This window comes from Panthera pardus, unplaced genomic scaffold, assembly GCF_024362965.1.
Source record: "Panthera pardus isolate Hobbes unplaced genomic scaffold, ASM2436296v1 HiC_scaffold_2, whole genome shotgun sequence".
Taxonomy (NCBI): Eukaryota; Metazoa; Chordata; class Mammalia; order Carnivora; family Felidae; genus Panthera; species Panthera pardus.
The window spans coordinates 113,431,757-113,456,342 of NW_026526765.1; the positions used below are offsets into that span (position 1 = coordinate 113,431,757).

General features: G+C 39.0%; 1 protein-coding gene and 1 pseudogene across 3 annotated transcripts in view; one reads left to right on the forward strand and one right to left on the reverse strand.

The window, feature by feature from the left end:
* Window positions 1–2,033: 2,033 nt before the first annotated feature.
* LOC109246419 (proteolipid protein 2-like) lies at window positions 2,034–10,298 on the forward strand (annotated as a pseudogene).
* Window positions 10,299–20,455: 10,157 nt separating this feature from the next.
* GPBP1 (GC-rich promoter binding protein 1) overlaps window positions 20,456–24,586 on the reverse strand; it is a 75,487-nt gene continuing 71,356 nt past the window's right edge. For all 3 annotated transcript variants that reach the window (XM_019414297.2, XM_019414298.2, XM_019414299.2), the window contains one exon: window positions 20,456–21,416. In XM_019414297.2, coding sequence (XP_019269842.1) covers window positions 21,258–21,416 — 159 coding nt within the window. In that variant the 3' untranslated portion in view covers window positions 20,456–21,257. The remainder of the gene's footprint in view (window positions 21,417–24,586) is intronic.

A 24,586-nucleotide genomic window follows, 5' to 3' on the forward strand; every position in this document is an offset into this window, starting at 1 on the left:
ACTGTAAGGGGCCAGGGTACCATGTTCCCTAGGAACAACAGCAGTTGCTATGGCATCTCCACACCTGTTTCTTTGGTCCATCTGATCCCAGAATGCCTCTCCTGCTAAACATTATGTTCCTTCCCTCTTGTAAAACAAATGCACCAATCCCTCTCCTCACTCTAGAAACGAAGAAGCATAAAAAAAGACCCTCAATATCTGAAGCAAGAAAGGCTTACCTTGAAGCCCAAGACAAAGATATGAAAGTCCCCTGCCCCTCAAGGGAGAGATGAGGAGGACAATGCAGGACACATTGGTCAGCTTTTCTCAGGCTCACTCAGCTTTGTTTTCTCAGGAATCTTATCCCAAATAAACCAAAATGGAGCTATTGTAGCTCCAAGGCCCCAGTTCACCACAAGCCTAACATTTACAGGGAAACTAAACAATAAAATGGAAAAGGCTTCGGCTGAGGTACTTTGGACCACAGGGCACAATTTTTGGTGGAGGAGATGAATGCTGTATGAAGGGAACTTCAGAGAGGAGTTGGCTGAGGCCGAGCACATGAAAATGTGCACTGCTGTGGTTCATGGAAAGTAAAAGAGAGAAAACACAGAGTGGCCACTCACCATGTGCAAACTAAAAACCCACTCAGGGTTGATGGGGGGGTGAGAGGGAGAGGATGGTGGGTGATAGATATTGAAGAGGGCATCTTTGGGGATGAGCACTGGGTGTTGTATGGAAACAAATTTGACAAATAAATTTCATATATTTAAAAAAAAAAAACCCACTCAGTCTACTGCTGTCTTTAAGAGATGCAGGATGAGGGGAAAATTCTCACCACTCCTGCTTGATAGAAGACCAGATGGCAGGGAAGGCAATATTATTATTAAGGCCTGTGGCTTTTATAGTTTACAAAGTGTGTTTGCACACGTGATCTCATTTAATCCCAGTCTTCATCCCAGGCAATAAACAGTAGTTTTTATAAACCCCATTGGAAAGGAATAATTAAGAAAGATGAAGAAACCCAAGACAATTTGCCTAGATCACACCATCGCTGTGTGGCATAGGGGTATCTGGCACAGAACTTCAGATTCTCTTTCCAGAAGCTTCCATGCAACAGCTACTTCATTGTCACTCACTTCTTGGTTCATATGTCCCAGGGGGTTTCATTTCATCAGCTACTATCAGGTCACTGAGACTTAAAAAATAAATAATGATATTAATGTTACCTGACCAAGTACCCATTACTATATTTATTGGAACAGTTCTTGTGTGTATTTGGCATGCTCTGTATAATCTTTGTGGCAACTTTTTAGTGGATCTGAATTCCAAATGTAATTATAAATACCTTTACATCAGCATATTTTTGCTGAATTTTTGGTCAATTAATGAATGAGTGAGTGAATGAATGTCTGTTAGAAGAAATATTTGCAATATCCTAACCTGAGTGTTCATCCCCTGGGGAGCTAACCAGAATCACTTGGAGTAGGCTAAGTTCCCAGTCTCCCTGCCCCCACCAGCCACTTACACATGCCAGGGGCCCACCTGTGGACACTGTGACTTTGTGGGAGAGTATGTAGCTTGGGGACCTACATGCTTCGAACCAGACCCACAGGTCTTCACTTCTGATTAAGAGCCACTTTCTAGGTTAACTCCCTCCTTCTACAAATGAGGAAATAGAGGTTCTGTGACATGTTCAAGGTCACACAGCTCATGGAAGAGAATACCATAACCCAACAAACACCCCACACTCTGGCGGAGTCTCCACTAGGAGTACTTATCAGAAAACATCATATGGTACCAAGGCCCTATGAATACCAACTGAAAAACTCCTTCCTCTCAGCAAAAACAACCATATCAGGCCACTTAAACAGTAAAAATGCAGGACATAATTTTTGTTTTTGTTTTTGTTTTCCATGTTTGGATGGACTATGGAAAGTTCTAGTTAAGAAGATAACCTGGGTAATAACTTCCAGAGTTAGCAGAGGAAACAGACATAGGTGATGTAGAATAAAATACCTAGCCATACACCCCTTAGCCTTTGGCTATCCAGAATGTCCCTCAGTATATCGCAGGGCCTCAGGGTCATCCCTCAGCACACATACACACCTGATCGGGTCTGCCCGAGTGCTATCACCTGTGTGAGGGCTTTGGTCAACTCCATACTCAAAGACCTCCACTTCCTCATCCCTCAAGATGCAGTCAGTGAGCTACCCAAGCTGCTTCTTTCCAGAAGAGATGGAGTGTCCTTGGAGGATCAGTGTGAGGAGTCTCTGGGAAAGGAACGAGGAGGGTTCCCTATGAGGGCCCCAGTGTGTGGAAACACTCAAGTGTCAAGTATCACATTCAAATGTGCTTCATGAGAAGATATGGGATATCAGGATAATGTGGAAGGGAACATTGAAAAGACTGAAACTATCATTCAGGGAAGAGTGGCTCTGATATCAGGGCCACCTTTTTTAGAAGATATTTAACAAACACATGAAATTTTTAAGAAAACAATCTTTGCCCTACTGAATTTTGTACAGACCCTCCTCTGAGCAGTGGTTTGCTGCCCCCTCGTGTTCATTTTATTTTATCAAAAAACTTTAACAAATCCTTATAATAATCCTTATTAACTTTCCATTTTCTTTTCCCTCCCAGTCTTTCTAAGGATAACTATCCCTCGAGTGTCACTGAAATAGCCAAATTAAAAGACAACTCAGTTAAATTAAAGACAAGCATCTTCTGGGGAGCCTGGGTGGCTCAGTCAGTTAAGCATCCGACTTTGGCTCAGGTCATGATCTTGTGATTCATGGCTTCAAGCCCCACATCGGGCTCTGTGCTGACAGCTCAAAGCCTGGAGCCTGCTTCAGATTCTGTTTCCCTCTCTCTCTGCCCCTCCCCTGCTCATTCTCTCTCTCTCTCTCTCTCTCTCTCTCTCTCTCTCAAAAATAAACATTAAAAAATTTTTTAAAAAAGACAAGGGTCTTCTTACCACATACATGACAGTTGCTTACAGTAGAAACACAATTTCTGCTTCTCCTCCTAGTTGTCAGTCACCAATCAGTGCCATCAACATGGGAGCAGGAAGGACTCCAAAGGACCACATGACAAAACCATAACCACAAAAGTCACCATCATGTCACTTCAACATGGTCTCTTTAAGGAGAAGGTAATTGTCTACCTAAGAAAAGCCATAAGCTACTCCAGCACTTCCCTATCAGGCCAAGCATCTGTGGAGCAGTGTCTAGACTCCCGGGCCTCACCGCCAGACCTTGTGAATAAGTAGAGATGGGACAGTTGTATTTTTTAAAACTCCCCAACTAATTCCACTAAACATTCAGATTTGAGAACCACTGAACTACTACATGAGCAAGGATTGATGTGTATACAACATCTAAAAGACAGAATTTTTAAAATATTTTTAATGTTTATTTATTTTTGAGTGACAGAGAGACAGAGCACAAGCAGGGGAGGGGCAGAGAGAGAGGGAGACACAAAATCCAAAGCAGGCTCCAGGCTCTGAGCTGTCAGCACAGAGCCCTACGCAGGGCTCAAACTCAAGGACCGCAAGATCATGACCTGAGCCGAAGTTGGACACTTAACCGACTGAGCCATCCAGGTACCCCAAGACATAATTTTAAAAAAAGAAATAAAAAGTCAATTTTTGATAGCAGAGAAGAGCAAGGAAGCACAATGGAGTCGAGGATTTTGTCTGGGGCCAAGAAGGGGCCCACCAGGGTGATACAGGGATCTGGGATCTGGCACCCAAGGTGAAAGAGCCCCATTATGGGAGGGGTGGAGGCAGTGGAGAAAGAAAGAAGCTTCTGTTGCTCATCTGCCCTAAGCAGGGCCAGGTGCAAAGCTCACACCATCACTGGTAGTCTCTTGGATCCTCTTCTGCGCAGCCAGGCAGCCACCACATCCTGTTTATGCTTCCCTGTCAATTTCTCTAAAATGCAGCCCTTCCATGTCTACAGTGCCCACTTTAATTCTGGCATTGAGGACGGGACAAGGTCAAAAGAGAAGGGGGCCTTTTCTATAACGTTCCCCTTACAAAACCATTTACTTAAAGATATTCTGCTGGTTCTGCGTTTTGTGTTTTGAAAGATGGTTTCCAAAGATTCCCAGGGGGCCCCTCTTTCAGGAATCCTCCAACAAGTAAAGGGACACAAACACTTGGTTTACTGTGGACAACTAAGCACCCATGTTATGTCCTCAATCTTTCCAGGACTTCACTAAAGTAATACGAAATGCATGGGAGACCTATAACCCACAGGGACAATTTTACAGGAGAGGATACAACAGCAGGTGACTTGCTGGATGGAAGAAACTAAAGAAATATAGGGAAAGTTCCATGAACTGAAAAGATCTCCTCAATGCCTAGAAGAATAAATGAAGGAAGACCTACACAAAGTAATATCTGCAAAAAATTCCATGAGCCTGGGAATAAAGAAAGAAAAAAAGCAGGTCACATACAAAGGATCAGGAATTGTCATGCCATCAAACTTCTCAACCAGAGACACTGAAAGGCAATGGAGAAATTTCACAGGGAAAAGATTACCAACCTAGACATATACACATCAGGCCAAAGTATGTATCAAGAAATAAGACATGTTCAGACTTGAAAGGAACTCAAAATATTAAATAGGCACTCTCTCTTAGGAAGGTCCTTGGGAAGTTCCCTCCAGCAAATAAGGGAATAAACGCAGAAAATTAAATGTGTTAAAAGATAAACTGAACATTAAACATTAAAACTGTTAAGAGTTAAAGCCAAAATTGATTCAGGTAGTGTCAAACCAGAGGTGGGCAGGAGGGCTTCCCCAACAGGAGCAGGGGAAAAACTTATATAGAGAAGGTGTGGAGGCAAAGAAAGGAAATCATATAAGTGGTTATAACTTAAAGGTGAGTTGGCGGTCTGTGACTGGTTGTCTTTAGCATTTCAATTTTGTAACTTTGAGGCGTTTGTGGGCTTAGATTTTGGTTTGTTTGCATAGGCCATAATGTATTAAAACCTCTTCAGTCTAGTGGCCTCCTTGTTTAATTAATGTAACACATGGGACCCAGGCAAAAGGAGCTCCAACAGGGTTAAGGGATGAAGGCAAGTTGGAGGACAGGAGCTCTGTCCAGGCTCAGAGCACAAGCAGTTCAGCCTAAAGCAAGAAGACAGAGAAGGGGAAAAAATACGTTTGCTAATTTGGAAAATATCATTGGCATTTGACAAATCGGATGATGTGCATGCAAAATCAAGGCCAAGTGCATAAAAAAGTGAAGCCAATGAAAAAGTGAAGCAATTAATACCGGGTTAACTAAATATTATATAAGAAAGGAAAAATTATGGGGGCGCCTGGGTGGCTCAGTTGGTTAAGCGTCCAACTTCAGCTCAAGTCATGATCTCACAGTTCATGGGTTCAAGCCCTGCGTCGGGCTCTGTGCGGACAGCTCAGAGCCTGGAGCCTGCTTCAGATTCTGTGTCTCCCTCTCTCTCTGCCCCTCCCTGGCTCGCACTCTCTCTTTCTCTCTCAAAAATAAATAAACATTAAAAATTTTTTTTAAAAAACGAAAGGAAAAATTACTCCCAATATTAAGCTCAGCAGTGAAAAGTATGGTCTACAAAATGATGCCATTGTTATGTTTACATCAGGACATTGGAGAAGGGAATGAGGATGGACATTGGAGAAGGGAATGAGGTAGAGGCCAACCATCTACCCTAATATAAAGCCAGTAGCTAAAGTCTCAAATTGATAAATTCAGAAATATGAATTAATATGTTACCTCTGAGAGGCAGAGGTGAGAGTGAGACTGTTCTCTGAATTCCTAATGGAAGCTTTTGAATTTTGAACCATATGCATGTATTGCATTTCTGCAATTATTTTGTCAAAGATGCATCAAATGGATTCCCTCTGGCAGGATAGTCAATGAACTGCTCACAATGGCTGCCACTAGCGAAGGGAAATAGGAGGCTGGGGAAACAAGTGGGAGAGAAAAAATATTTTTCACCGAGCTTCCTTCTATATTTTTTAAATCTGTGCTTTGATGTTGTATTATGAAAAAGATACGTGATTTTTTTTTCCAAGGCTAAATAAACAGGAGTTGAAAATGGTTGCCCCTGGACAGTAGAATTGAAGAGAATGAAGGAGTGGAGAGTGTAGGTATATCTTGTATCATTTTCTATTTTTATATACAAAAAGATTTTTTGCATTAGTTTTTTAGCATTATATTTTAGTATTATATTTTTAAAAATAAGCATATGTTATTCTATGTATAAATTTTTAATAATGTTAATGAAAGCTATGACATTGTTTCTTGGACACCAAAGTTTTAAACACTGTATAGGCTGCACCATTAGGCTAGCAAAGGTGATCCTGACCGGAATTCTGTAGTCAAGGATTTTCCCAATCATGGAAAGCTCTTTGGCCCCCTCTGCTGGTAAGTGATGCACTTGTCAACAAGTATGAAAATACTGCTTGGATGTCTTCCCTAAGAACATCCTGTAAGCTAACAAATTCATTAGCTGAGTAGTTTTATTCCTATTAAAACCGCCACTAAATTATCTGAGTATGTTCTACAACAACTGGTGGTGTCATAGAAGGAAACATTTCCATTTGACACTTTTCTATGAATTCTAAAGAACTTTTTCCCCTCAGCCATTATTTTCACATACTCAAAATCTTGGGCCAGCTGGCTGGCTCAGTTGGCAGAGCATGTGACTCTTGATCACTCTTGGTTGTGAGTTCCAGCCCCATGTTAGGGGTAGAATTAACTTTAAAAGAAAAATAAACAAAGTAAATAAATCAATAAAATCATCTGGTGCTCAAAGATGCTTTTCTCTCATGCCAAAACTGTAAGAGAATATCAAATGGTAAATTTAAAGATTTTTTTCATCCTTGCAGTTAAGTTCCAGATGCCATATGGTCAGAAATAAGTTCTCTGAAGATTCATTAGTCTTTGCTGTCTAAGGGGACTTTCTCTACCTCCTGCCTCAGATGGGAAGAATCCCTAGAGAAAGCCTAGACAGGCAAAAATCCACCTAATCTCATTCACATGTCTAGAGAGAGTTAGCAAAGACTTTTATGGATTTTCTTTTTGTTTTTCTTTCATTACCTGGAATACATGCTGGCTTTAAAACTTAGACCCATTTTTAAATTGTCATAGCATCCTTTCCACAAAATCCTTTTTGAAACTTTTTTTTTTTTTTTAGTATATTTATTTTGAGAGAGAGAGAATGAGAGAACAAATGGGGTAGGGGCAGAGAGAGAGGGAGACAGAGAATCCCAAGCAGGCTCCACACTGCACTGTCCCTGTGGAGCCCAATTCAGGGCTCAAACCCACCAACAGTGAGATCATGACCTGAGCCACAATCAAGAGTTGGGCATTCACCCGACTGAGCCACCCAGGTGCCCTAAAACTGTGTTGTTGTTGTTTTTTAATTGCATACCCTATGACCCAGCGATTTCACCACTTAGTGACTCTCCCAGAAAAACAGGCACATGTATACAAGGCTACAAGGGTGGGGACTGCAACATTGTTTGTAATATCTAAAAAATGAGAACAATCTAACTACCCATCAGCAAGGGAAGAGCCAAATAGATGGTGGATTATCTATGCTATGATTGATTACTTAAGCTATCCAGCATTTCATAAGAATAAGGTAGTTTACATGTGCTAACATGGATATATATCCAAAAAACACAATAAAGGGAAAAAAGTATATTGTAGAAAGACCCATATGGCATGGTGTCATGTACTTTTTTTAATACTACAAATTCTCTCCATGTGCATAACCATGTAAATATGCAGAAAATATCAGGAAGGCCACATACTAAACAGATAGCAAGGGAGAGAGAAGGGAAGAGGGCCAGGAGTGGTATGCAAAGGCTCCAGGTTACAAATATATGGATTCATTAATTACATCAGTAATTAAAAATTAATGTAAAGATAATCTTGTCTCCATCCCCATCCAATCCCTACTCCACAGAAGTAATCAACCTTAGGAATCCTTCCCTAACTACTGCATCTGCAATGTCCATCTCTCGGTGCAGTAGGATAGGGGAAGTAGGACTGGAGTCAGCCAAAGAGTTCTGCCCTTCTAATCCCAAACTAGTTTAGGAAATGGTAGAGAATGGCCTCTGGTAAATATATATATATGTATATACATATATATATATATGTGTATATATATATGTGTGTGTGTATATTATATGTATAATATATATAATATATATGTATATATGTGTGTATATACTATATATAATGTGTATATATGTGTGTTATATTATATATAATACACACACATACAAAATGTATAGTTTTAAAAAAATTTTTTAAAGAATCCTTCTATAACTTTCTCTATGTTCAAAGATACACAAATATAGATGCACATAGACTTCTTTCTCCTCTTTATTTTTCTAAAATTGAATTAAACTACACATAATATTCTATAATTTTCTTTTTTCACTTAATAATATTTCAAAGATACTTCCTCAGGTAATATATAGATATACTTCATTCTTTCTAATAGGTTCACAATAATCCATAGAATGGATGTATCATAATTTATTCAAAATTCCCTTATTTATGAACATTTCGGTTGTTTCTACTGACTGACTTTTTGCTACTATATTATAGAGGTATATGATACATACACATATCATTTGTATGTAATATGGTGGCAAAAATACAGGTATATGTGAGGAAATATATACTCATATGAAATAGCAAAAAGAAAGAACCAGAACTTATCTTTACATCCTGCCATTTTTTTCTGAGGAGTGCTGGATCAAAGGGCTTACAGATTTATGGTTTTGTTATATAATGAAAGCTATTTGTTTGTTTCACATGAGGGATAGAATATATCCAAATAATTTGTTTGAATTATGCAAGATAATTTGGGGTGGAAGAAAAGATTTATTAACACATAGAAGTAGCAACCTAAACTCAAACTGGGTTTAAGGATTAAAAAATAATACGTGCAGTATTTTTCTAAATTGCCTTGCAATATTATGCCACCTGAGGGCACCGGAGACTTAAAAATATTTTCACCACGTTTTCTGAAATAAAAAGTTCCTCAAATTTCTTCAATGAACATTTATTAAGCATTGTTCATTTTTTATGAACAAGGAGATGTAACAAGGATATAAGTACAAATAAAGTATGATCAGTGCCCTCAGTGAGTGAGTTCAAGGTCTGGTGGGAGTGGTCTTAGTGCTACAGAGGAAAATGTCATGTTTTGAATTACTTACTGGCATTTGGTGTAAGTATATTCCATCTATCCTCGACACTGGTTCTCTAACTAGAGCCCAGGTTCCTGAGAATCTCTGAGACTCTTTGAGGGTTGGTTCAGTTCACACTATTTTTGTTATAATACCAACATGTTTTCACTTTTGTCACTTTCCTTTTCTCATGCATGTACAGTGAGACTTTCCAGAGACTTCAAGGCATACTAATGTTATTGCTCTGCTAATGAAATGCGTTTATATACTGTGTTTTTAAAGAAATTTATAAGGTACAAGGGAGCTTGGGTGGCTCAGTCAGTTAAGCATCTGACTTCAGCTCAGGTCACGACCTTATGATTCATGGGTTCGAGCCCCACATCGAGCTCTGTGTTGACAGCTCAGAGCCTGGAGCCTGCTTCAGATTCTGTGTCTCCCTCTCTCTCTGCCCCTCCTCTGCTCATGCTCTCTTTCTCTCTCAAAAATAAATAAACATTAAAACATTTAAAAAACAAGAAAAGAAATTTCTAAGGTAGCAAGGTGATTCAGTCCCTCCTTTGCCACAGGAGCCCCCTTTCTGGCCAGACAGCAAGCAAGACGACAGGGTATGCAAGCATCTCTGACTACACAAGCAAGCTAGATCTGTGCCCCAAGGGACTCCGGCCCACCCCGTGCCAGATTCCAAGCCCCTGTCAGCCTCCAGCTGGTGGGCATCCTGTACCAACTTTTCATGAACGTGAAAGGGAATTCTCCTCTTTGCTGAGATTATATGGTACCTGGTGATTCTGATCTGCTTCAGTGCCTCCACACCAGGATACTCCTCCCTGGCAGTAGTGGAGATGATCCTTGCTGCTATCTTCTTTGTCATCTACATGTGTGACCTGCACACCAAGATACAAATCATCACTGTCCTAGAAGTGACTTCTTCTGAACCCTCATAGCAGCCATCCTCTACCTGATCACCTCTATTTTCGTCCTTGTTGAAGAACCACTCCAAAATCATTGCAAGGGTACGGGCCTAATCAGTACGTGCCTCTGTGGCTATCATGCCCTTACATCACCTTCCAGTTGACGTAGCACAGACATAGAGCAGCCCCTACTGAACCTGCAGATGGTGCCATGTAGGTGAACTCCCTTCATTTCTCTCTGCAACCTGCAAATAACACTTCCATTTAAATAACTCCTCCCCAGCCCCACAACACTCCCAGCCAACTCCCAGCCCTTTAATTGAAGTAAAAGTGCCTTTATTGGGACCATCCTGGGTATGGCCGTCGTTATGCGTGTGCCTATGCCTCCCTTCCTTCTACAGCATCCAAAAGGAGGCCTTAACATTCAGGTAAGGGTGCATACTCCAGGCAGAAAATAAACGGGTAAACTGCTGGTACTTCACTATGAATCAAGGTGGTAACACCAAACAGTATTAGTAATAATTCTATTTTTTAATTCTCAGACACTAATAGGAAGGTGAGGGGGGAAAATAGTCACTTAAGAATGTTCTGCTTGGGGCGCCTGGGTGGCTCAGTCAGTTAAGTGTCCAACTTTGGCTCAGGTCATGATCTCAAAGTTGATGAGTTGGAGCCCTGAGCCTGGAGCCTGATTTGGATTTTCTGTCTCCCTCTCCCTCTCCCCCTTCCCTGCTCACACTCTGTTTCTCTCTCTCTCTCTCCCTTAAAAATAAACATTTAAAATTTTCATTTTTAATTGTTTTTATGTTTTATTTATTTTTGAGAGCAAGAGAGACAGAGCATAAGCAGGGGAGGGGCAGAGAGAGAAGGAGACACAGAATCCAAAACAGGCTCCAGGCTCTGAGCTGTCAGCACAGAGCCTGACATGGGGCTCGAACTCACAGTCCTTGAGATCATGACCTGAGCCAAAGTCGGACGCTTAACCAATTGAGCCACCCAGGAGCCCCCAAAAAATTTTTTTAAGAATGTCTGCTAAAAAGGCACCTGGGTGGGTGGCTCAGTCGGTTAGGCGTCCAACTCTTGGTTTTGTCTCAGGTCATGATCTCACAGTTTGTGGGTTTGAGCCCCGCATTTGACTCCACGCTGGCAGCACAGAGCCTGCTTGGGATTCTCTGTCTCCCTCTCATCTCTCTTTCACAAAACAAATAAAGATTTAAAAAAGAGGAATGTTCTGCTAAAACAGTAAAAGTTGTTAATTTTGCTAGATTTCAACACTTGAGTGCATGCCTTTTTAATATTCTGTGTGATGCACTGGGACGGACATAAGGCTAAATATTCCAGGTCATGTTACTCACATTTTGCTATCAGAAAACATAAGGCAAATAAATTACACGAAACATCTAAGTGAAAGCAGCTTACATTTCTTACAACTTTGAGATGAATCACAATGAAAAATAATGAAAACTTTAAAAGTATGAGCTAACACATTTAGTTTCCTTAAGACCAAACAATCTAAGTCAAAAGGACCATGACAGTGATCAGCACCAAGATTTTCCCAAATGCAAGAGGTCCTTCACAGTATCTATGAAAACCAGTCACCAAATTCTTGCTTGAATACCGCCACTGCTCACTCTCTCCTTACAAGCAAACCATTTTGCAAGAACTCTAGTAAAAGATTTTTCATTCAGTGACAGAACTCTGCAGCCATCCAACATCTTTGAATTGGCCCTAACTGCTTCATTAAGGTTGCCTGATATAGTAAAAAGCACAATGATTTAGGAAATTAGAAGCCCTCATTCAAGTTCCAGTGCAACTAGCAGGAAGACTTTGGGCAGTTTGCTAACCTCCTTGAGTTTCAGATTGTATGAATGGGGAGTACTAAGGCTATTCACTACATTCCAGCAATTGGTCTAAGGTTCAAAGAAGAACATGTTTAAGATGGAGGAACAGCATGGAAGGGTTTTTTTTTTCTTCGCCTCTTGCACCCATGAAAAAGAGCCAGGTCAACACTAAACCATCCTGCACATCTAGAAAACTCATTTGAGGATTAACACAACAATCTGCACAGCCTGAACCACAGAATTCAGCAGATATGTGACACAGAGAGGTGAACTGGGGGAAAGAGAAGCCATGGAGTGCAGGGAACTGCACTGTGCAGGGAACTGCACTGTGCAGGGAACTGTTTTTTCTTGTGGAGAGAGGACAAAGATGGGGGGAGAGTATGAGAAAAGCACCCCCCCCAAAAGCAGCTGGAGAGAAAGTGGAAAAGTGGAAACTGCTGCTGAGACTGAACAAAAAAGGGAGAAAGGAGAAAGGAGAGGGTTTAAATTCCATTAAGAGTCTATAAACGGGGAGGTCAGAGTCTGGAACTCCACAGCTGGATACCTGGTGATGCTGTGATGGGAAGGGCGAATCCCCAGGATCAGAGAGGGAGGTCCACTGGGTCCTTGGACCACATGAGGAGAGTTGGGTCCCCTCCTGGGAGGACATTTGGTAGAGGCTGTGCGGCCTCCCCACAGGCAAACGTCCCAGCGGACCCCAGAGAACAGCCACATTTGCTGGTGCCGGCACAAGGACGTTAAGGGTGAAGTCCAGTATCAAATGTGTGTTGTGATTTTCCATAATCCCTGAAGTACTGCTGCTACACAATCGTGTTAACTTTTTCTGGGGCTGGCTGGCACCCAGCTGCAGTCTCTGGGAATCGGCAGCAGCACAGTCCCGCCTGGCCGGCACCTGGCCATTGCTCGGTGAGACCTCCCCCAGAAGGTCTGAGCAGGTGAAAGCCGCAGTCCCTCAGAAGTGAGGGATTGGGAAATACAGCCGTATCTGTGATAAAACTCAGAAGGAAGATGCTCCCTGGCAATCTGACGGCTTGGTCACAGTGTAAAAGTGGAGTGTAGATGGAAGCCAGAAACAGACGACGGGTGCCCGATTGCTGATCGAGAACAGACCTCTGCTACTAGAGACTGGTACCTGGGGGACGCCATTTTCACCCCTCCAGCACATGCGCGCACACACCTACAAGCGCCACAATCTACCCGAGTAAGCTAAGCAGCGCCATCTAGTGGAGAGTGGAGCCATTACACTAAGCCATGCCCAACGGGGCCAACGGGGCCAACGGGGCCAACGGGGCCAATGGGGCTAACGGGGCCAACCTCACTCTTGATGAACACAAGTCTCGCTGCCTGCTTAGTTTACGGACTATATAAAGTGCTTCATAGTTCGATTTCTAGGGGAAAACGATGTAATTTCAATCGTATTTCAATCTGTTCGCTGATCCATCTATTCAATTTTTTTCTTTTTCATTGCTTTTTCTTGAATACAGAAAGAAAAAATTTTTTATTTTCAATTTTTATTAAAAATATTTTTAACTTTTTTCTACTATACTTTTTACTTTTTTATAAGCTTCTTAAATTCTATTTTACTTCCATCATTTCATTTTATTATATTTCATTACATTTTTTCAAATTTTCAAACATTTTTTTTTTCTTCTCTTATCTTTCCCTTTTTTCTCTAATGTATCAAGCATCTTTCAACAACCAGGCCAAACGCACCTAGGATCTAGCATCATTTATTTGATTTTTTGTGTGTGTTGTTTTTTTTACCTGTAATCTTTTTTTTCTTATTACTTTTCTTCCTTCAAAATGATGAAATGAATTCACCCCAAAACAAAGAGCAGGAAGAAATGACAGCCAGGACTTAATCAACAAAGATACAAGCAAGATGTCTGAAGCAGAATTTACAATCATGATAATATGAATACTAGCTGGGGTTGAAAATAGATTAGAATTCCTCTCAGCGGAGATAAAGAAGTAAAAACTAGTCAGGATGAAATTAAAAAATGCTGTAACTAAGCTGCAAATGTGCGAGCACCTCAGTATATAAATCAATCGCAAACATAAAGAAACTCATTGATAATAATACCATAATAGTAGGGGACTTCAACACCCCATTTATAGCAATAGACAGATCATCTAAACAGAAGATCAACAAGGAAACAATGGCTTTGAATGACACACTGGACCAGATGGACTTAACAGATATATTCAGAACATTTCATCCTAAAGCAGAATATACATTCTTCTTGAGTGCACATGGAACATTCTCCAGAAAAGATCGCATACTAGGACATAAATCAGCCCTCAACAAGCACAAAAAGATCGAGATCATACCATGCATGTTTTCAGAGCACAACACTATGAAACTCAAAATCAACCACAAGAAAAAATTTGGAAAGATAAATACTTGGGAGATCAAAGAACATCCTACTAATGAATGAATGGGCTAAGAAATTAAAGAGGAAATTAAAAAGTACATGGAAGCCAATGAAAATGAAAACACCACAGCCCAAAACCTCTGGGACACAGCAAAGGCAGTCATAAGAGGGAAGTATATAGCAATCCAGGCCTTCCTGAAGAAGAAAGAAAGGTCTCAGATACACAACCTAACCTTACACCTTAAAGAGCTGGAAAAAGAATAGCACATAAAAAACCCCAAACCAGCAGGAACAGGAAATAATATAGAGCAGAAATCAATGCTATCGAAACCAACCAACCAAACAGTAGAACAGATCAATGAAACCAGAAGCAACTTGTTCCCTATTCTATGGACCTAGAGCCCATGTGTGGTACCTCTGGTGTGGCTTAACCCCATCATTAGCTGAGGAAGGTGTTCCCAACATCCAGTTCCTGGGCTCAGATTCAATACACTGATAATGCTATTTTTTTTTTTTTTTTTTTACCCTACTTTTCCTCTATCAGACACAAGATCTTTCCGTCACCTCCACTCCAGGAAGAATTTCAGTACTGCCCTCTTCTACATGCCCAGTTGTTAGCCTGAAGCATGCACCACTGAGACTTATCACCTCAATTACTGGAGTTATTATCTGGGTCTTGTCTAACCAGCATCCACCAGACTTCAATGCAGGCACCAAAATTCTGAGGGGAACCTGAGGCCTTGGAATAGCAACTTGCGATACCAAACTTTGTACCCTCACTTATTTGAGACCTCTTGTCCCATTTTATGTCCTGTTACTGATAAAGAGATGCTTGTTTCTCAACTCATGTTCAGAACAGAGCTGACATTCTCCTTACCAAATACTTCCCTCACTTTAGAGAAAAGCTCTTATTTCCACCAAAGGAAGGAAGACAGTCTCTTTCTTTAAAATAAATGGTCTATATTATTAGTGGCACAATACCAATGACAAAAAGACAAAAATTTTTATCTTTATAAAAATGCTAAGTAGAGAATACTGGCAGAGTAACAGAAGTCAGGAAATAAATCAGATTTTTCTCCTTTAAAACTGTCCCTGTGTTTTACTAAGGTTTTCCCACTTTCTCACTAAAACACTCGTTTGTATTGCACTGATAAACCTGCGTTTCTTTCCATGTGATTCAGTATGCAATATATTTTATCCTGTGTGGCCACAATACTACAACCATGTTTACTAAAAAGGACAAAATTAATTTCTTAAAAGTTAAGCAATTTCTAGGGCACCTGGGTTGCTCAGTCAGCTGAGCATCCAGCTTCAGCTCAGTTCATGATCTTACAGTTCATGAGTTTGAGAACTACATCCGGCTCCCTGCTATCAGGGCAATGCCTACTTCAGATCCTCTGTCCCCATTTGCTCCTCTCCGCTCACACTCTCAAAAATGAACATTTGGGGGACCTGGGTGGCTCAGTTGGTTAAGTATCCCAGTCTTGGTTTCAGCTCAGGTCATGATCTCATGGTTCATGGGTTCAAGCCCTGCCATCAGGCTCTGCACTGACCACATGGAGCCTACTTAGTATTCTCCCTCCCTCTTTGCCCCTCCCCCATTGGTTCTGTCGCTCTCTCAAAACAAACTTTAAAATAAATAAACACGTTTAAGTTAAGCAATTTCTAAGACTGAGAAATCATCCTGGTAATGGTATAATGATCCAATACCACATCTCTTTCACTTTAAAGTTTATAGATACTTGATCCTTAATATTTAGAAGAGGTATCACCAAACTACTGCCCCGAGCTGGCCATTTTCATTGCAAAAGACACATCCATTTAGGTATTATGTTTGTGCCAAGATGCAGAGCAGTTGCAAGACATTATATGGGCAGAAATATTTGTCTACCCTTTACAGACTTTACAGAAAGTTTGCCAACACCCAACTGAGAAACTATCTTTCAAAATTAAACTGCATACATCTTAACAGGTGGCATGAAACCTCTATGCCTCTTTTTAGGCACAAGAGATGGTCTCTATTCTTACTTTGCAACACATAGGTTTTATCTATTTTGCAATATGACTACAATTCATACCAGTTTGCCCTTTCCTCGGTCATTAAACATTAAAACGTAATTAAGGCTTTGATGACAAAAGTATATTCCCTATTGAAAAAGCATGCTTACATCTAAATAAAAATGCCATTACAGAATCATAAACCTCTTATGCTAAGGCTGGCACCTATAATCTATTTTCAAATCAACGTCACCTAGTCTCACTGAGCTTGTTCTATTAATATAATGTCCATTTAAGAACGGTAAGCCAAGGGGCGTCTGGGGGCCTCAGTTAAGCATCCAACTTTGGCTCAGGTCACAATCTCATGGTTCATGAGTTTGAGCCCTGCATTGAGTGCTCTGCTTTCAGAGCCTTCTTCAGACCCTCTGTCCCCCCCTCTTTGCTCCTCCCCTACGCGAAAGCACACTCTCAAAGCCAAAAGAAAGGTTCTCTTTCACCCCAACTCACCAGCCCATTATCTGTTCATTTTAGCATCCCAGAAAAAGGAAAGAGAAATGTAGTGGAGGTAGCTGGTCAAACTCCAGCTTAGAACTGTTATTTCCACAAAAAGCATGACGTGTAGAATGCAATTCTTAAAGATTTGAATGCACTGAACTCCATCTTTGTAATTAGTTCACAAGGACATGATTTACCATTAAAAGTACAACGATTACATTTCAGGAAACTGGTGAAACTGACTTCAAATATTAAATCAGATCAAGCTTAATTTATAGCTGAAGATAATGCCAAAAAATGAAGCAAAGACTCAAATAGCTAAATTTTAGTTCACAGAGAACTCAACCAGATGTTTCTTGTCATATACAACCAATTAGAATAGGATCTGCCTGTGTAATCTAACATGTACTTTTAAAACGATACACTCTATGTTCCTTGGACTTCATGTTGAATAACATGGTGTTAAGCAGTGAAGAAAATTAATTAAGCAGTGAAGCTAAAATTTACACAACAGCTACTGTGTGCCCAGGATTTACATCAGGTGGTCTACATGATTTTTGTCCTCATAGTAGCTCTTCAGGATATTAACATCTAAAAGCATTAGGTATCTGGATTAAAATCACAGATCCTAAGGTGCAAAGTCAGTTTTCAAACCTAAGTGTGACTATTTTCACCATACTACTACCTGTCAATATGTTAGATTCACCATTTTTTTAAAGCTTCCTAGTGACACCAATGTACAGACAAGTTTGGGAATCATTACTCCTTGGGCTCTTATGCATACCAATAGGATACTATTGCACTGAACATGCCACAGAAGTGTCCTTCCAAAAGATCTTAGGATTTGACATGCTATAAACTTCAATCATTGTGCCAGATTGTTTCTACAAATACCAAGGGTAAGTGGAGTGAAACTACAGGCTAAATTAAACATCATCAAATGACTAACTGCACAATTTATGGCTCTTAACAAGGAAAGCCCAATTACAAAACCTTTTAAAGTAGGTACTGACTTACACTTTTCCAAGCTCTTAACTAAAAACTTTTCAGGTCCATGTGTCCCAAAGTGCCATATTTTATAACAATCGTTATGTCTTTTGGATCATCATTTTTTTTAAGTTCTAGAATGCAGTCCTAAAGCAAGGAACTATCATCAAATAGCAAAATAGAATAAAGATTTGTTTGATATGCTCCACCCACCCCCTATGGCTAGGTGGCCACTATAACCTCCAGAAACAGAACTATTAAAGAGCCGTGAGGCGCCTGGGTGACTCAGTAGGTTAAGCGTCTGCCTTCAGCTCAGGTCATGATCTCACAGTTCATGAGTTCCAGCCCCACATAGGGCTCTCTGCTGTGTACACACAGCCTGGTTCAGATCCTCTGTCCCCCTCTCTCAAAAATAAACCTAAAAAAAAAAAAAAAAAAAAAAACCCTTAAAAAAAAAGTAATATCCAGCTCTCAAATAGTGATATCCTATTATTTAAATAGCCCAAGCAATATAGCCTTAAGTTTATCATGTAATAAGCCAAAATAAAATTAAAATCTCATTTAAAAAAAAAACTTCTAAAGGGTGTGTCTTTTCTAATCCAGGTACCTAGATTCTAATAAGAGTACTTCTTAATCAAACATCTTTTATAAAACTTGTGAGTAGATTACGGAGCAATGAGAATGTGGTATCAGGTTAATATAGGTTTGGGGGGGGGGGGGTCAAAAACAAGTCATTTCTGACATATTACTAAGTTTAAAATATGTTCATATAACCATATTTTAACAACAGTATATAATAAACACTAGTAAAAGGAACTTAAAAGTATTTGTATATAGGAATCAGGCCCTTCAAGACAGTGAATTTTAATAGTTAATACAAATCTGATGTTATCAAATCAATATTATTTTTAGGTTAACACTTCTACATTTATTTCAACTTCAATAGAAATATTTATGGAAATATAAATTATTCTAATCCTTATCTTAATATAAAGCAAATAAGATACAATTTTTGAAATGCTATTTTAAACCCATTACCATAAGATTTTTGTTCATTAATTACATTTCATACCAAAAAACAGGGGGCGCTGAGAGCAGGGAGGTAGTAGTAAGAGGGAAGGATTACAAAGGAGGGAACAACAAAAACCTTCTGGGGGTGACATATATTGTTCACTACCTTGATTGCAGTGATGGTTTCACAAGTCAAAGGTTATCCAATTATATGCTTTAAATGTGTAGTTTATGTCAAGTTATACTTTAATAAAGTGGTTTGTAAAAAAATAACCTGCTACAGAGAAACTGAGGATGAAGCGGCCCAAAGTACTTTTTTTTCATACCTCCCTGGTCGATTTCAGAGTTCAACAATTCCACATCAGATGTACAGTTGAACTAGTTTCTGTGCTGGTGAGCTCCATTTCAATTATGGTCCAAACTGTTTACTAGCTACCCATTATTCAGACAGCAAGTTAAAATTATGCTAAGCTTTAATGGTTCTATTGAAATACATGTGTACGGATCCACCAGCTCAGTAACCAAACTTGTTGCAGCTATCATTTAATAAGTAGAATAACCACACGACCATATCTTACCATGCTTATAAAAGGTAAACTACTAAACACATTCTTTATCAATGTGTGAATGCACGATAAACATTACTTAGCTACTGATAAATGAGAATTAAGGCCAAAAAAAATTTATCTGAATATAAAGCAGAAAATTCCAGAACATTTTTAAGAAATCTTTCCTGAAAGCTATTCCGTGGACACAGGTAGATTTTAATGTAAACCAAATTTCTCAGGTCCCTTCTAGTTTATGTTGTTACCAAATACATTTTCCATCTGATAGATTTCATTAATCTGTTAACCAAATGGTGCAATCTAAGAGTCCCAAACATTCAATATGTGATACTGACAGAGCTTTGTCAAAACTTACTTCTAGTTCTTCTGTGGCCATAACACTACATTTAACTTTTGATGACTAGATTGCATTGTGGCATATTATATAGTAATTTAAAAGAGAACTTTAAGCTAGATCGAACACTTTGTTACCACTCTAACTCATCCTCTGGGTTTTGTGGGGGTAAAACTGTGTTTTTGTTTTTGTTTTTTTTAATTTCCCCATCACTACCAGTCTCAGTGTGAACAAAAAAATCTGGCTTCTGTTGAAAGCTGGGGGGGTCTGGGCAGGATCTTGAGGTAGAAACAGCAAAAAACACTGCAGCCTTCTGAGAAAATACAATTTAAAACATGAAAAAACTCTGAGAATTAGCTTAACCTGACCTAAAACCTACATTTTTGCTCTGAGATTACACTCTTTACAATCAACATATATTTAAACATGGATGGAAATGGGATGAGGGAAGCTAAAAGCAAATGCAGGTAAACAAAACCAGAAAAATCAAAATACAAATATACACAGTCAAATTACTCTTCCAGTCAGCAATGAAACAAATGATTCTAAAATTAATATGCAAGTGAAAAATAAAGTGACTGTTTAACATTCATTTAATAAACTTGTTAAGCATTTGATAATAAAAAGGCTATTTTCCATTAACTTTCTTTTTCTAAACTAAGAAAGTAATCACTATCTTTAATAAAGAAAGTATAACTTTGTTTTAATAAGTAAATAAAGCACATTGTGTTTAGACACCAATACCTTGAACACTACAGAGAACGACAATCTTCTGAAAATCCAGTTTATTTTCCATGTGTGGACAGATCCAGTCAGTGTGATCAGTTTTTCTGCATGTGTAATAATTTATCAAAATAAGTTTTCCCACAAGACTCTTCCATCAAGTCTGAAAGTCCTGGTCTGACAACATACCCAAATAAAATTCTTGAAAATCGTCTCTTAAAATTTGGAAGAAAGTGTGTCAAGTCTTTCCTGTAAAGTTTACTGAACTACAAATGGCTAAAGAGCAATTTATGTTTTAAAAGGTGACTAGTACAACACTTGAGTTCAGGAAATTAATGTTTTAGTGCACTTTGCTCCAGTTTTAGCCAACATGCTACATTGTCCTTTGGGGGTGGGGGGGGGGGGGGGGCACAAAGTGGACTTGAGGATTTCCATTGTACGAAAAGATATGACTCTGCAAGCAAACAGTGTAAGCTGCCTTTTTTCTTAAGACCTGGACATTTTAAGACAGAAGCTTTGCAAAACATTACACAATTTTTTATTATTAAATGAGAAAATCTCATTTGTTACATCGTCACATTGCTAGTCAGAGAAATGCTGCAGTGATGAAGATAGTCAATGTTGGATCAACCAAAGTCCTCATTTCTACAACATTCATTTACAAAGAAATAATGTTCAACACAGCCCAACACAACATTCTTGGTTTTCTTCATAGTGAAGTCCCTCAAAAAAATCATCTTCTAATGGGGTATTTTACTACATAAATTATAGTTCTTCATTTTTACAATTCACCCCAAACTGCATGAGAGATGTATCACACTAAAATTTCTAAAGCTGTTAGGAAATCCTTCACACATCGTCATCATCTGATGTGTCACTGCTACTTGTCTCTGTGTCATCATTCTCAATAGTGGGTTTGAAAGTGCTGTTTTTCCAGGGTCCAAACTTGAAGTCACAGATCAGGCCATTTTTCAAAATACCATTTTTCCTCAGACCATTCTTCTGTAACTAAAAGATCAAAAATAAGTAAATTAAATAAACAATCTATCCTCCACGGGTAACTTCGAAATTAAAAATACTGTAATAATTCAATGTAACCATGAATATATTAATAAAATTGTATTCTACCCTGAAAATCCCAGATGGTATCATTTCTGAAAAACTAGTTAAATATAGGTAATTGATCCAACTGTACTAAAAAATATTTCCCAGGAATAACCTTTACCTTTGAGAGAACCACAATTAACATCTATCAAACCAAAAAATAAGTAAGATTAGTGTGTATTAGCATAGTAGAAAGAACATGGATTGTAGATACAGACAGGGTGAGTGCCACTATCACTTGTTAAGGTACTAATAAGCATTCCCAAATTTTAATTTCCTTAAGTGAAAGCTGTAATAAATACCTTCAGATGTTAACCAGAAAATAATCAGCAGCCATTAAAGCTTTAGCTGTTTTTATTATTCTGACCAAACTAGGCTATTAACACACCCTATAAACCGCTTTATTCACACTTTGCAGAATTAGAAGAATACTAACTATTCCAGTACTAAGTATTCAAGTTAAGGTGCACAAAATAACAAAATCAAATAGAGCCCTTTGCTTAACCGAAGACATTCTGATACTGGGGGGAAAAAACTAGTCTTTTCTTTCTGAAAATGAGAAATCAGAAATAAAAGGGTTGGTATGGTAATAAATAAGAACAGGGTCCAAAGATCACATATTTTGGGGGGGGGGGGGAATCCAAATTGGAAGCAATTAAAAGACACAAAATTAATAGTGCTAACATACACTCTATTAACTCTGGTCTTCTGAATTTCTTTAATGGAAAAAGAGACTCTGGAAATTTACACCAAAATCCCTAAATACAACCTTCTATAAGACCAAATCCAGCTACATAATATTATTGGAAACTGTCTATAAGTTTGACACTCTAGAGGGCTTCTTTTTTTAATTGTATTAGGTTAGGGTCCAAATGACAAGGGCTGCTTACATCATAGCTACTTTTGTCACAGACCTGACAAACAAGAGATAACAAGTCTGGAGTCTTAGCCCTCAATTTTCCTTTAACCCTATTTAATTCTCTATTTTCCATAGCAGATTTTCTTTCCCACCTAAATTCTACAGTTTGAACTTATCTTAAAATTACCTTCCCCTTCACTTTGAACAAATAACCTCCTACCACCTTTACTGAGAAAAGCCAAGGCCTATGTATGCATCCTCCGGTATTCTCAGCCACTGTGATGATTACAAATACACTCTGTCCCTTTTTTAAAGGTACACCTTTCCCATCCCCCAAAGTTCTATCCTTACTTTTCACATCGTTATCATCAACGCTGCCTAATCTTACCACACCTTGCAATCAGCTGCAGAATACTGATGATAAAAAAAGCAAAAATACATGTATTTTCTCTAAATGTCTGCACTGGCCCCAAGAACATCTTAGTATGTTCTTTTTAAAAACCTCCTTTATTTCTGTTGATAATCAAACAATAGTCGGCTCATAGGTTGAAATTTCAAATCCTGCTGATTCTATTTCAGATCTTAGTTTCACCAAGACCATTTCTTACTATCATTCCTCTACTTTAGGCCCTCATTTATCCCTCCTCTAATTATTACAATATATTCCCAACTGATCATCCTGATTCTAGTTTTCCAAGGTACACTTCACACTACACCTGTACTTCCTCATGTACAAATGACTGTTTCACATCCCTAAAAAAACCTTCAGAACTTTCTAATCATAGAACACAATCTATACTTCTGGCATGGCATACAAGCACCTTTATAACAGGACCCCAATGTATTTTCCAACCTTGTATCTTGAATAAACTCCCAGAATACGATATCAACCAGATTTGGGCTCAACTTCCAACTCTACTACTAATAAACTGTTACCACCGAGAGAAAATTACACAACCTCTGTGCACCTTAGTTTCATCATCTATACAGGACTACTATCGGTGCCTACTTCATACAAATGCTATAAAAATACACTTAGCACAATAGCTAGAAGGCATTAAAAGTTCATATAATTTTGGGGCGCCTGGGTGGCTCAGGCAGTTAAGTATCCAACTTCAGCTCAGGTCATGATCTCACAGTTTATGGTTGAAGCCCCGCATCAGGCTCTGTGCTGACAGCTCAGAGCCTGGAGCCTGCTTCAGATTCTGTGTTTCCCTCTCTCTCTGCCCCTTCCCTGCTCATTCTCGGTCTCTGTCTCAAAAATTTAAAAAAAAAAAAAAAAAAAAATTTTTTTTTTTTTATTTTAAAAAGAGTTCATATAATTTTACTTAAATTAGAAGGCCATGTAACTTATCATTCAAATGAGAGCACTTTTGAGAATGAAAGTGAGCACTTGCTATTACTAACTACAGCAGAATAACAAACTGGGATTCCCTAGAATAAACCAGGACTTAACACTTACCCTATTACTGTTAACATAATCTTTCATTAATAACTTTTCTGCCCCATGCTCCAAGAACTGTGAATCCCAACATACGTTCTACTCTTTTTGCCTTTGTTCACGCCTTGCAGAAGGAATGTCATTCCCTCATCTTACCTGTCAAAGGCCAATTCAAATCCAACTCCTCAGATACACTCTCCCAAAATACAACTGGAATTAATGCCTAGATTAATCCTAGGAATAGAAGTTCTATGTGGGCAAAAATCTTGTGGTTTTCCATTCTAGGTCAGGGCCTGGCATGCAGTAAGCACTCAAGAAACATCTGATGGATTTACATGACACGTATGCACGCATGCTGGCCCTCCCTCTCTCTCTCTTGCCCTCACCTTAAATATTTTGAAAACTATCACATTCTGCTTTATGTGGGAACACTTCTTACCCTCATTTAATTGTCACTCTATGAAGAAGCTCATCTATGTAAAGTCCATAACATCTCGGGCATAGTGATTATTTGGTGTTTGTGAAATTTAAAAACAGAAGCTTGAAATCAGATGCTCCTATGTTATCAAATAAAATATAAATCCTTTTATTAACAGTATCAAGCCCTAATGATTTTTCAGGCATCTACATGTCAAATGAGAGGTAATCGTTAATATCGTATTAACAGATGTATCCACGTCCTTATCATCGGTTCAGAAAAATTTATACTTACATGCCACTGCTCTCCAACATACAGTATGCACAAAATTCTTATGTCATATTTTATTACCACAT